Source organism: Pleurodeles waltl, chromosome 6 (assembly GCF_031143425.1).
Source record: "Pleurodeles waltl isolate 20211129_DDA chromosome 6, aPleWal1.hap1.20221129, whole genome shotgun sequence".
Taxonomy (NCBI): domain Eukaryota; kingdom Metazoa; phylum Chordata; class Amphibia; order Caudata; family Salamandridae; genus Pleurodeles; species Pleurodeles waltl.
In genome coordinates, this window is record NC_090445.1 from 1,724,431,162 (window position 1) to 1,724,445,961 (window position 14,800).

Below are 14,800 nucleotides of genomic sequence, written 5' to 3' on the forward strand. Positions count from 1 at the left end.
CACTGAGGGGAAGGAAGAGTAACTAAGAGGCAAGTGAGCTCAGTAAGGGGCAGGAAGAGTAACTAAGAGGCAAGTGAGCTCACTGAGGGGCAGGTGGGGTAGCTAACAGGTATGTGAGGTCACTGAGGGGCAGGTGAGGTCACTAACAGGCATGTCAGGTCACTGACGGGGGTAGGGTTACTAACAGACATGTGAGCCAGGGGCAGGGAGAGTAACTAAGAGGCAAGTGAGGTCACTGAGGGGCAGGAAGAGTAACTAAGAGGCAAGTGAGCTCACTGAGGGGGGTCACTAACAGGTATGTGAGCTCACTGAGGGGCAGGAAGAGTAACTAAGAGGCAAGTGAGTTCACTAAGGGGCAGGAAGAGTAACTAAGAGGCAAGTGAGCTCACTGAGGGGCAGGTGGGGTAGCTAACAGGTATGTGAGGTCACTGAGGGGCAGGTGGGGTAGCTAACAGGTATGTGAGGTCACTGAGGGGCAGGTGAGGTCACTAACAGGCATGTCAGGTCACTGAGGGGGGTAGGGTTACTAACAGACGTGAGCTCACTGAGGGACAGGGAGAGTAACTAAGAGGCAAGTGAGGTCACTGAGGGACATGAAGAGTAATTAAGAGGCAAGTGAGGTCACTGAGGGGCAGGTGGGTAGCTAACAAGTATGTGAGGTCACTGAGGGGCAGGTGAGGTCACTAACAGGCATGTAAGTTCACTGAAGGGAGTAGGGTTACTAACAGACATGTGAGCTCACTGAGGGGCAGGGAGGGTAACTAAGAGGCAAGTGAGGTCACTGAGGGGCAGGAAGAGTAACTAAGAGGCAAGGGAGGTCACTGAGGGGTAGGTGGGGTAGCTAACAGGCATGTCAGGTCACTGAGGGGCAGGTGGGGTAGCTAACAGGTATGTGAGGTCACTGAGGGGCAGGTGAGGTCACTAACAGGCATGTCAGGTCACTGAGGGGAAGGTGGGGTAAGAGACATGCGAGGAGGTCACTGAGGGGCAGATGGGGCAAATAACAGACATGTGAGGCCACTGACAGGCAGGTGGGGTAACTAACAGACATGTGAGCTCACCGTGGGGCAGGTGGGGTAACAGACAGGCATGTGAGCTCACTGAGGTGCAAGCGGGGTAACTAACAAGCATGTGAGCTCGCTCAGGGGCAGGTGGGGTACCTAACAGGCATGTGAGCCCATGAGGGGCAGGTGGGGTAATTAACAGGTATGAGGGATTATTGAGAGGTAGTTGGAGTAACTAACAGGCATATCAGGGCACTGATGGGCAGGTGGAGTACCGCACAGACGCGAGCAGGTCTGGCAATAGGAGCAGGCAGTATCAGCACCAGGGGGCGCCTCTGAGTAGCAGGTGAGGTCACTCAGACTGTCCAGAGGCTGGTGTTGTCCCTTATAGTCTTGCTATATTATTATTAAATTAAATAGCTGATAAAGCGCACTACGACCTAAAAGGTGTCTTGGCGCTGAATGAACATCAGATTCCAAATACAACTGAATATCTGTACCGATTCATGCCTGTTGTGCAAAGCCAGGTCTTCAAAGCTTTAGGAAGGCACAAGCTGTATGCTCTCTTGCACTCCCAGCGCTCGTTTACTCCTGTCTCTCTTGCACTCCCGGCTCTCTTGCACTCCTGCTCTCTTGTGATCCCAGCTTTCTTGCACTCCCGGCTCTCTTGCACTCCTGGCTCTCATGCAATCTCAGCTCTCCTGGCTCTCATGCATTCTCAGCTCTCTTGCACTCCTGGCTCTCTTGCACTCCTGGCTCTCTTGCACTCCCGGCTCTCTTGCATTCTCAGCTCTCTTGCATTCTCAGCTCTCTTGCTGTCCCGGCTCTCTTACACTCCAGGCTCTTTTGCACCCTCAGCTCTCTTGTACTCCAGGCTCGCTTGCACCCCTGGGTCTCTTGCACTCTTGGCTCTCTTGCACTCTCGGCTCTCTTGCACTCTCATCTCTCTTGTACCGGTGGCTCTCTTGAACTCCCGACTCTCTTGGAACCCTGGCTCTCTTGCACTCCTGGCTCTCTTGCACTCCTGGCTCTCTTGCACTCCTGGCTCTCTTGCACTCCCGGCTCTCTCTCTTGCACTCCTGGCTCTCTTGCACTCCTGGCTCTCTTGCATTCTCAGCTCTCTTGCTCTCCCGGCTCTCTTGCACCACTAGCTCTCTTGCACTCCCGGCTCTCTTGCGCTCCCGGCTCTCTTGCACCCCTGGCTCTCATGCAATCTCAGATCTCCTGGCTCTCATGCGTTCTCAGCTCTCCTGCACTCCTGGCTCTTTTGCATTCTCAGCTCTCTTGTTCTCCCAGGTCTCTTGCACTCTTGGCTCTCTTGCACCACTAGCTCTCTTGCACTCCCGGCTCTCTTGCACTCCTGGGTCTCTTGCACCCCTGGCTCTCTTGTGATCCAGGCTCTCTTGCACCCCTAGCTTTCTTGCACTCCTGGCTCTCTTGCACTCCTGTTTCTCTTGCACTCCAGACTCTCATGCATTCTCTGCTCTCTTGCACTCCCAGCTCTCTTGCACCCCTGGTTCCCTTGAACTCCAGCCTCTCATGCGCTCTAAGCTCTTTTGCACTCCCAGATATCTTGCACTCCTGAACTCCTGGCTCTCATGCATTCTCAGGTCTCTTGCACTCATGGCTCTCTTGCACATCCGGGTCTCTTGCGCTCCCGGATCTCTTGTCCTCCAGGCTCTCTTGCACTTCCGGCTTCATGCGCTCCCGGCTCTCTTGCACTCCTGGCTCTCATGCATTCTCAGGTCTCTTGCACTCCTGGCTCTCTTGCACCCTCAGCTCTCTTGTACTCCAGGCTCGCTTGCACCCCTGGGTCTCTTGTACTGGTGGCTCTCTTGCACTCCCGACTCTCTTGGAACCCTGGCTCTCTTGCACTCCTGGCTCTCTTGAACTCCCGGCTCTCTTGCACTCCCGGCTCTCTTGCACTCCAGGCTCTCTTGCACTCCTGGCTCGCTTCCACCCCTGGCTCTCTTGCACTCTTGGCTCACTCCCGGCTCTCTTGTACTGCTGGCTCTCTTGCACCCCTGGTTCTCTTGCACCCCTGGTTCTCTTGCACTCCCGGCTCTCTTGCACTTCCGGCTCTCTTGCACTCCCGGCTCTCTTGCACTCCCGGCTCTCTTGCACTCCAGGCTCTCTTGCACTCCAGGCTCTCTTGCACCCATGGCTCTTTTGCACTCCATGCTCTCTTGCACTCCACGCTCTCTTGCACTCGCAAATTTCTTGCACTCCAGGCTCTTTTGCACCCTCAGCTCTCTTGTACTTCAGGCTCGCTTGCACCCCTGGGTCTCTTGCACTCTCGGCTCTCTTGCAATCCCGGCTCTCATGTACCCCTGGCTCTCTTGCACTCCTAGCTCTCTTGTACAGCTGGCTCTCTTGCACTCCCAGCTCTCTTGCACCCCTGGCTCTCTTGCACTCCCAGCTCACTTGCACTCCAGGATATCTTGCACTCCAGGCTCTCTTGTATCGCTGGCTCTCTTGCACTCCCGGCTCTCTTGTACCCCTGGCTCTCTTGTACTCCCGGCTCTCTTGTACCGCTGGCTCTCTTGCACTCCCGGCTCTCTTGTACCCCTGGCTCTCATGCACTCACGGCTCTCTTGTACCGCTGGCTCTCTTGCACTCCCGGCTCTCTTGCACCACTAGTTCTCTTACACTCCTGGCTCTCTTACACTCCTGGCTCTTTTGCACTCCCAGATCTCTTGCACTCCAGGCTCTCTTGCACCCCAGGCTCTCTTGCACCCCAGGCTCTTTTGCACCCTCAGCTCTCTTGCACTCCCGGCTCTATTGCACTCTTGGCTCTCTTGCACCCCTGGCTGTCTTGCACTCCAGGCTCTCTTGCACTCCCGGCTCTCTTGTAGCCCTGGCTCTCTTGCTGTCCTAGCTCTCTTGCACTCGCAGCTCTGTTGCGCCGCTGCCTTTCTTGCTCTGTGAGCCTGGTGTGATCTGGACACTGGGAAGGTTTTCAGCAGAGATACAACAAGCGGGGGCCTTGTCCTCCCTGGAGTCAGCTCCAGTGTGTATCCTGGGGAAGGGATTACAATGACCTGAGCCCCTTTAAATACACACCTGGCCCTCAGAAAGCTCACTTAATCCGCTTAGAGGCAACCAGACACCAGAAGCAGCGCTAATAACTTGTCAGAGGCCCGGCAGGATCCGGCAGGTATTTCTAAAGAATATCCCATTGATGAAGAAGAAACGAAGGTGCTAATTATCAAAGGCAAAGGACGGGGGAGGGGAGTAACGACTCAGCCCCATCTGATCCTTGGCCTCTCTGCTGAGGTAACTAGTGTGACAAGAATCCAAGACCAGCCTCTACCAGGAGCTAAACTCAGAGGTCAGTCACGTCGTGCAGAAGGGGTGAGCGGCGCTCGTCTGCTGCAGGCACAGACTCCAAGCCTGCCCTGCGGCCAATCCTGACGCTGCGCTGGGGGCGCTCCGAGGCAGACTGGGAGCCTGTGCCTGCTCTCTCCAGCCTGGCAACACAGCAGGGGCAGGAGAGAGCACAGTGCGCATGTGTGTTTGGCCAGCCTGAGACAGCCGGCCTAACACGCATGACCTGAGGGGGAGTGCTCAGTGCTCGTCACAGCCTGTGGCCCCACCCCTTTTACCAAAAAACTATAATAAACATAGTTTATTATCGTTTTTTGGTAAACGGTTTGCAGCTGCTGGCGGGGGTGACGCTCCTCTGCCCTAATGGACTGAGGTACAGGCAGGCAACGGACAAGGATCTGACCATAGTAGGAGCACCAGGGCCACTTAGAAATGATGCTGGGCCACCGAGCAGACACCGAGGACCACTGAGCAGACACCGAGGGCCATCGAGCAGGCACCGAGGACCACCGAATGGGCATGGAGCACCACTGAGCAGACACCGAGGGCCACCGAGCAGGCACCGAGGGCCACCGAGCAGGAATCGAGGGACCACTGAGCAGGCATCAAGGGCCAGTAAGCAGGCATGGAGCACCACTGAGCAGACACCGAGGGCCACCGAGCAGGCACTGAGGGCCACCGAGCAGGAATCGAGGACCACTGAGCAGGCATCAAGGGCCAGTAAGCAGGCACAGAGGACCACTGAGCAGGCATCGAGGGACACCGAGAAGGCACCAAGGGCCCCCGAGCAGACGCTGAGGGCCACCGAGCAGGCACCGAGGACCACTGAGAAGGCACCGAGGACCACCGAGCAGACACTGAGGGCCACTGAGCAGGCACCGAGGACCACCGAGCAGGCACTGAGGACCATTGAGCAGACACCGAGGGCCACCGAGCAGGCACTGAGGACCACTGAGCAGGCATTGAGGGCCAGTAAGCAGGCACGGAGGACCACTGAGCAGACACCTAAGGCCACCGAGCAGGCACTGAGGGCCACTGGGCAGACACCTAAGGCCACATAGCAGGCACTGAGGGTCACTGGGCAGACACCTAAAGCCACCGAGCAGGCACTGAGGACCACTGAGCAGACACCTAAGGCCACCGAGCAGGTACCGCAGACCACTGAGCAGACACCTAAGGCCACCGAGCAGGCACTGAGGACCACTGAGCAGGCATTGAGGGCCACCGAGCAGGCACTGAGGACCACTGAGCAGGCATTGAGGGCCACCGAGGAGGCACTGAGGGCCACCGAGCAGGTACAGAGGACCACTGAGCAGACACCTAAGACCACCGAGCAGGCACTGAGGGCCACCGAGCATGCATCGAGGGCCAGTGAGCAGGCACGGAGGACCACCGAGCAGGCACTGAGGACCACCGAGCAGGTACCGAGGACCACTGAGAAGGCACCGAGGACCACCAAGCAGGCACAGAGGACCACTGAGCAAGCATCGAGGGCCAGTGAGCAGGCACGGAGGACCACCGAGCAGGCACTGAGGACCACTGAGCAGACACATAAGGCCACCAAGCAGGTACCGAGGACCACTGAGAAATGATGCAGGGCCACCGAGTAGGTACCGAGGGCCACTCAGCAGGCACCAAGGGCCAGTCAGCAGGCACTGAGGGCCACTGACTGAGACCACGGAGTCATCGCGTGAGCACCAAGGGACACCGACAGAGTAAGACATCCCCCTTGGCATGAGCATGGAGTAAGTTATACCCTCATGGTATTGAATGTGGAGTAAGATATCCCCCCGCATGAGCACAGAGTAAGGTATACTCTCAAGGAATGAATGTGGAGTAAGTCACCACTTTGGCACCAGCATGGAGTAAGTTATATCCCAATGGGATGAATGCAGAAATAAGACATCTCCCCGTGGCTCAACCATGGAGTAAGTTACACCCTCGTAGGATAAATGAGAAGTAAGTCACCCCCTTGGCACCAGCATGGAGTAAGTTCTACCCTCGTAGGATGAATGAGAAGTAAGACACCTCCCCTCTGCCGTGAGCAAGGAGTAAGTTATACCCCCATGGGATGAATGAAAAGTAAGACACCTCCCCCATGCCATGAGCAAGGAGTAAGTTATACCCCCATGGGATGAATGTGGAGTAAGACACCTCCCCCCTGCCGTGAGCAAGGAGTAAGGTATACCCCCTTGGGATGAATGTGGAGTAAGACACCTCCCCCCTGCCATGAGCAAGGAGTAAGTTATACCCCCATGGGATGAATGTGGAGTAAGTCACCCCCTTGGCACCAGGAGACACGATGGGGATGGGGAGGCATAGAGGGTGGGACAGAATATTCTCCATTTATACAGATAGTATAGGACCTAGACGTGGACCCCAGAACGACCCCATAGCTTCCTGGGCTATCCCTCGGCTACTCTCTCTCAGATTATAGACTTTAGTTTCAGACAGCAGAGCTATCCCTCAGCTCCCACAGATATCATACACCTAGGCCACAGACAGCAGAGCTATACCTCTGCTCCCACATATATCATACACTCTGGACACAGATAGCAGATATATCTCTGCGGTCTCACAGATATACACTCAGGACACAGACAGCAGAGCTATCTCTCCGCTTCCACAGGTATCATACACTCTGGATGCTGACACCAGAGCTATTCCTCCCACTGCCACAGATATTATACACTGTCGACACAGACAGCAGAGCTATCCCTCTGCTCCCACAGATATGAAAAACTCTGGGCACAGACAGCAGAGCAACCCCTCCTGCTGCCACAGATATCATACACCCTGAACAAAGACAGCAGAACACAGACAGCAGAGCTATACCTTTGGTCCCACAGATCTCACACACTCTGCTCACAGACAACAGAGCTATCCCTCCTGCTGCCACAGATATCATACACCCTGGACACAGACAGCAGAACACAGACAGCAGAGCTATACCTTTGGTCCCACAGATCTCACACACTCTGCTCACAGAAAGCAGAGCTATCCCTCCTGCTGCCACAGATATGATATCATACACCCTGGACACAGACAGCGGAACACAAGACAGCATAGCTATACCTTTGGTCCCACAGATCTCACACACTCTACTCACCAACAGCAGAGCTATCCCTCCTGCTGCCACAGATATGATATCATACACCCTGGACACAGACAGCAGTACACAGACAGCAGACCTATACTGTTGGTCCCACAGATCTCACACAGTCTGCTCACAGGAGGCAGGGCTATCCCTCCGCTCCCACAAGTATCATACACTCTGGACACAGACAGAAGAGATATCCCTCCACTTCCACAGATATCATCCACTACTATCCCTCCACTACCACAGATAGCACACTCTCTGGGCACAGACAGCAGATCTATCCCTCCTGCTGCCACACACATACACTGTGGACACAGACAACAGAGCTATCCCTCCCGTTGCCACCAGTATCATACACTCTGGTCGCAGACAGAAGAACTATCCCTCTGCTCCCACAGGTATCATACACTCTGGACGCAGACAGCGGAGCTATCCTTCCCGCTGCCACACATATCATACAGTCTGATCACAGACAGCAGAGCTATCCCTTCCTGTACCACAGATATTATACACTCTGGACACAGACAGAGGAGCTATCCCTCCCCTCTCCCACAGATATCATACACCCAAGACACAGACAGCAGAGTTATCCCTCCCGCTGCCACAGGTATCATACACTCTGTACACAGACCGCAGAGCTATCCCTCTGCTCCCACAGATATGAAAAACTCTGGACACAGACAGCAGAGCTATCCCTCCTGCTGCCACACATATCATACACCCTGGACGCAGACAGCAGAACACAGACAGCAGAGCTAAACCTTTGGTCCCACAGATGTCACACACTCTGCTCACAGACAGCAGAGCTATCCCTCCGCTCCCACAAGTATACACTCTGGACAAAGACAGCAGGGCTATCCCTCAACTACCACACATATCATACACACAGACAGCAGACAGACAGCAGAGCTATCCCTCCGCTCCCACAAGTATCATACACTCTGGACACAGACAGAAGAGATATCCCTCCACTTCCACAGATATTATACACTGCTATCCCTCCACTCCCACAGATATCACACGCTCTAGGCACAGACAGCAGAGCTATCCCTACTGCTGCCACACACACTCTGGACACTGACAACAGAGCTATCCCTCCCGTTGCCACCAGTATCATACACTCTAGTCGCAGACAGAAGAACTATCCCTCTGCTCCCACAGGCATCATACTCTCTGGGCGCAGACAGCAGAGCTATCCTTCCCGCTGCCACAGATATCATACACTCTGGACTCAGATACCAGAGCTATCCCTCCCGCTTCAACACATAGCATACAGTCTGATCACAGACAGCAGAGCTATCCCTTCCTCTACAACAGATATACACTCTGGACACAGACAGAGGAGCTATCCCTCCTCTCCCCCAGATATCATACACCTGAGACACAGACAGCAGAGATATCCCTCCCGCTCCCACAGATATCATACATTCAGGACACAGACAGCAGAGCTATCTCTCTGCTCCCACAGAAGATATACACTCTGAATACAGACAGCAGAGCTATCTCTCCGCACCCACAGATATCATACACTCTGGACACAGACAGCGGAGCTAAGTGACAGGTTACACAATCTTCTTGACAGCAGCGTTACTACAGGTTGCACCGTTTGTATAAACTCTGCCATGACAGCAGAGACATCCCTGAGATTATACAGATTTTACAAACTCAGACTTCAGAAATCGATTTTACAGGTTGCTCATATTGCACCAGCTCAGGCCTGCGACAGCAGAGCTATGTCTCGAGTTACATAGACTGTACACAGCAGGATTGAATGTAACTAATGGATGCCATACTGCCTCCCCTCAGAACGCTCCCCTCACCCCTCCCCAAGACTTACATGGATCGAAGTGGGCATCCGGCTCCACGCTTCGGCACCCCACAGAAACCAGGGTGACCCCCCAGATGAGGATGGTGGGGAGCATTCTGATCCCTAGCTTCTTCAGTGGTGACGTCATCTCCTATTGCAAGGAGAGCAGGAGGATGGCATACCTGAGGGCACAGAAAAGGCACAAGAGGTCAGTAGGCATGTGGTGGGGGTTACACCTGGGTGTAAACAGTACATCACATCAGTAGGCATGCGGTGGAGTACACCTGGGTGTAAACAGTACATCACATCAGTAGGCATGCAGTGGGGTTACACCTGGGTGTAACCAGTACATGACATCAGTAGGTATGCGGTGGGGTTACACCTGGGTGTAAACAATGCATGACATTAGTAGGTATGCGGTGGAGTACACCTGGGTGTAAACAGCACATGACATCAGTAGGCATGCGGTGGAGTACACCTGGGTGTAAAAAGTACATCACATCAGTAGCATTGCGGTGGAGTACACCTGGGTGTAAACAGTACATCACATCAGTAGGCATGCGGTGGGGTTACACCTGGGTGTAAACAGTACATGACATCAGTAGGTATGTGGTGGAGTACACAGTGGAGTACACCTGGGTGTAAACAGTACATGACATCAGTAGGCATGTGGTGGGGTTACACCTGGGTGTAAACAATGCATGACATTAGTAGGTATGAGGTGGAGTACACCTGGAGGTGGAGTACACCTGGGTGTAAACAATGCATGACATCAGTAGTTATGCAGTGGAGTACACATGGGTATAGTACAAGACATCAGTAGGTATGCTGTTGAGTACACCTGGGTGTAAACAGTACATCACATCAGTAGGCATGCGGTGGAGTACACCTGGAGGTGGAGTACAACTGGGTGTAAACAGTACACGACATCAGTAGGCATGCTGTCGAGTACACCTGGGTGTAAACAGTACATGACATTAGTAGGTATGCGGTGGGGTTACACCTGGGTGTAAACAGCACATGACATCAGTAGGCATGCAGTGGGGTTACACCTAGGTGTAAACAATGCATGACACCAGTAGGTATGCGGTGGAGTACACCTGGGCACAGTATATGACATCAGTAGGCATGCTGTCGAGTACACTTGGGTGTAAACAGTACATGACATTAGTAGGCATGTGGTGGAGAACAATTGGGTGTAAACTGTACATGACATAATTAGGCATGTGGTAGAGTACACCTGGAGGTGGAGTACACCTGGGTGTAAACAGTACATGACATCAGTAGGTATGTGGTGGTGCACACCTGGGTGTAAACAGTACATACCATCAGTAGGCATGCTGTCGAGTACCCCTGGGTGTAAACAGTACATGAGATTAGTGGGCATGTGGTGGAGTACACATGGGTGTAAACAGCACATGACATCAGTAGGCATGTGGTGGGGTTACACCTGGGTGTAAACAGTACATGACATCAGTAGGAATGCGCTGGAGTACACCTGGGTGTGAACAGTGCATGACATCAGTAGATATGTGGTGGAGTACACCTAGAAGTGAAGTACATCTGGGTGTAAACAGTACATGACATCAGTAGGTATGCAGTAGGGTTACACCTGGGTGTAACCAGTACATGACATCAGTAGGTATGCAGTGGAGTCCACCTGGGTGTGAACAGTGCACTGCATCACTAGGTATGCGGTGGAGTACACCCGGAGGTGGAGTACACCTGGCTGTAAACAATGCATGACATCAGTAGGTATGCAGTGGAGTACACCTGGGTGTAAACAATACATGACATTAGTAGGCATGCAGTGGGGTTACACCTGGGTGTAAACAGCACATGACATCAGTAGGTATGTGGTGGAGTACACCTGGGTATAAACAGCACATGACATCAGTAGGCATGTAGTAGAGTATACCTGGGTACAGTACATGACATCAGTAGCCATGCAGTGGGGTTACACCTGGGTGTATACAGTACATGACATCAGTAGGTATGCGGTGGAGTAAACCTGGGTGTAAACAGCACATGACATCAGTAGGCATGTGGTGGGGTTACACCTGGGTACAGTACATGACATCAGTAGGCGTGAGGTTACACCTGGGTGTAAATAGTACATGACATCAGTAGGTATGTGGTGGAGTACACCTGGGTGTGAACAGTGCATGACATCAGTAGGTATGCGGTGGAGTACACCTGGGTGTAAAAAGTACACGACATCAGTAGCTATGTGGTGGGGTACACCTGGGTGTAAACAATACATGACATCAGTAGGTATGTGGTGGAGTACCCCTGGGTGTAAACAGTACATGACATCAGTAGGTATGTGGTGGAGTACACCTGGAGGTGGAGTACATCTCGGTGTAAACAGTACATGACATCAGTAGGTATGCGGTAGGGTTACACCTGGGTGTAACCAGTACATGACATCAGTAGGCATGTGATGGAGTACACCAGGAGGTGGAGTACACCTGGAGGTGGAGTACATCAGGGTGTAAACAGTACATGACATCAGTAGGTATGCAGTCGGGTTACTCCTGTGTGTAACCAGTACATGACATCAGTAGGTATGCGGTGGAGTACACCTGGGTGTGAACAGTGCATGACATCAGTAGGTATGCGGTGGGGTTACACCTGGGTGTAAACAGTACATGACATCAGTAAGTATGCAGTGGGGTTACACCTGGGTGTAAGCAGTACATGACATCTTGGTAGGTATGCGGTGGAATACACCTGGGTGTGAACAGTGCATGACATCAGTAGGTATGCAGTGGAGTACACCTGGGTGTAACCAGTACATGACATCAGTAGGTATGCTGTAGCGTACACCTGGGTGTAAACAGTACATGACACCAGTAGGTATGTGGTGGAGTACACCTGGGTGTAAACAGCACATGACATCAGTAGGTATGTGGTGGAGTACACCTGGGTGTAAACAAAGCATGACATCAGTAGGTATGCGGTGGAGTACACCTGGGTGTAAACAGCACATGACATCAGTAGGTATGTAGTGGAGTACATCTATGTGTAAACAGTGCATGACATCAGTAGGTATGGGGTGGGCTTACACCTGGGTGTAAACAAAACATGACATCAGTAGGTATGTGGAGAAGTACACCTGGAGGTGGAGTACACCTGGATGTAAACAGTACATGACACCAGTAGGCATGTGGTGGAGTACACCTGGAGGTGGAGTACACCTGGGTGTAAACAGTACATAACATCAGCAGGTATGTGGTGGAGTACACCTGGGGGTAAACAATGCATGACATCAGTAGGTATGCAGTGGAGTACACCTGGGTGTAAACAGTACATGACCTCTATAGGTATGCGGTGGAGTACACCTGGAGGTGGAGTACACCTGGGTGTAAACAGTACATGACATAAGTAGGCATGCGGTGGGGTTACACCTGGGTGTAAACAGTACATGACATCAGTAGGTATGTGGTGGAGTACACCTGGGTGTAAACAAAACACAACATCAGTAGGTAGGCAGTGGAATACGCCTGGAGGTGGAGTACACCTGGGTGTAAACAGTACATGACACCAGTATGCATGTGGTGGAGTACACCTGGAGGTGGAGTACACCTCAGTGTAAACAGTACATGACATCAGTAGGTATGTGATGGGGTTACACCTGGGTGTAACAAAACATGACATCAGTAGGTATGCGGTGGAGTACACCTGGAGGTGGAGTACACCTGGGTGTAAACAGTACATGACACCAGTAGGCATGTGATGGAGTACACCTGGAGGTGGAGTACATCTTGGTGTAAACAGTACATGCATCAGTAGGCATGCGGTGGAGTACACCTGGGTATGAACAGTACATAACATCAGTAGGTATGTGGTGGAGTACACCTGGGTGTAAACAATGCATGACATCAGTAGGTATGCAGTGGAGTACACCTGGGTGTAAACAGCACATGACATCAGTAGGTATGTGGTGGAGTACACCTGTGTGTAAACAGTGCATGACATTAGTTGGTATGTGGTGGAGTACACCTGGGTGTAAACAGCACATGACATCAGTAGGTATGCGGTGGAGTACACCTGGGTGTAAACAGCACATGACATCAGTAGGTATGTGGTGGAGTATACCTGGGTGTAAACAGTACATGACATCAGTAGGTATGCGGTGGAGTACACCTGGGTGTAAACAGCACATGACATCAGTAGGTATGCAGTGGAGTACACCAGGGTATAAACAGCACATGACATCAGTAGGTATGTGGTGGAGTACACCTGTGTGTAAACAGTGCATGACATTAGTTGGTATGCGGTGGGGTTACACCTGGGTGTATAGAAAACATGACATCAGTAGGTATGTGGTGGAGTACACCTGGAGGTGGAGTACACCTGGGTGTAAACAGTACATGACATAAGTAGGCATGTGGTGGGGTTACACCAGGGTGTAAACAGTACATGACATCAGTAGGTATGTGGTGGAATATACCTGGGTGTAAATAAAACAGAACATCAGTAGGTATGCAGTGGAGTACACCTGGAGGTGAAGTACACCTGGGTGTAAACAGTACATGACACCAGTAGGCATGTGGTGGAGTACACCTGGAGGTGGAGTACACCTGGGTGTAAACAGTACATGACATCAGTAGGTATGTGGTGGAGTACACCTGGGTGTAAACAATGCATGACATCAGTAGGCATGTGGGGGAGTACATCTGGGTATAAACTGTACATGACATCAGTAGGCATGCGGTGGGGTTACACCTGGGTGTAAACAGTACATAACATCAGTAGGTATGTGGTGGAGTACACCTGGAGGTGGAGTACTCCTGGGTGTAAACAGTACATGACATCAATAGGTATGCGGTAGAATACACCTGGGTGTAAACAGAGCATGACATCAGTAGGTATGCGGTGGAGTACACCTGGGTGTGAACAGTACATGACACCAGTAGGCATTTGATGGAGTACACCTGGAGGTGTAGTACACCTGGGTGTAAACAGTACATGACATCAGTAGGTATGTGGTGGAGTACACCTGGGTGTAAACAGTACATGACACCAGTAAGCATGTGATGGAGTACACCTGGAGGTGGAGTACACCTGGTTGTAAACAGTACATGACATCAGTAGGCATGTGGTGGAGTACACCTGGAAGTGGAGTACACCTGGGTGTAAACAGTAAATGACATCAGTAGGTATGTGGTGGAGTACACCTGGGTGTAAACAGTACATGACATCAGTAGGTATGCAGTGGAGTACACCTGGGTGTAAACAGTACATGACATCAGTAGGCATGCGGTAGATTACACCTAGGTGTAAACAGTACATGACATCAGTAGGCATGCGGTGGGGTTACACTTTGGTGTAAACAGTATATGACACCAGTAGGCATGTGGTGGAGTACACCTGGAGGTGGAGTACACCTGGGTGCAAACAATACATGACATCAGTAGGTATGTAGTAGAGTACACCTGGGTGTAAACAGTGCATGACATCAGTAGGTATGCGGTGGGGTTACACCTGGGTGTAAATAAAACATGACATCAGTAGGTATGTGGTGGAGTACACCTGGAGGTGGAGTAAACCTGGGTG

General features: G+C 52.2%; 1 protein-coding gene across 4 annotated transcripts in view; it reads right to left on the reverse strand.

Annotated features, from left to right (window-relative positions):
* The window catches only part of DDR1 (discoidin domain receptor tyrosine kinase 1), a 465,777-nt gene that overhangs the window by 255,915 nt on the left and 195,062 nt on the right, over nt 1–14,800 (reverse strand). For all 4 annotated transcript variants that reach the window (XM_069241966.1, XM_069241967.1, XM_069241968.1 and 1 more), the window contains one exon: nt 9,269–9,420. In XM_069241966.1, the coding sequence (XP_069098067.1) occupies nt 9,269–9,386 (118 nt within the window). In that variant the 5' untranslated portion in view covers nt 9,387–9,420. The remainder of the gene's footprint in view (nt 1–9,268; nt 9,421–14,800) is intronic.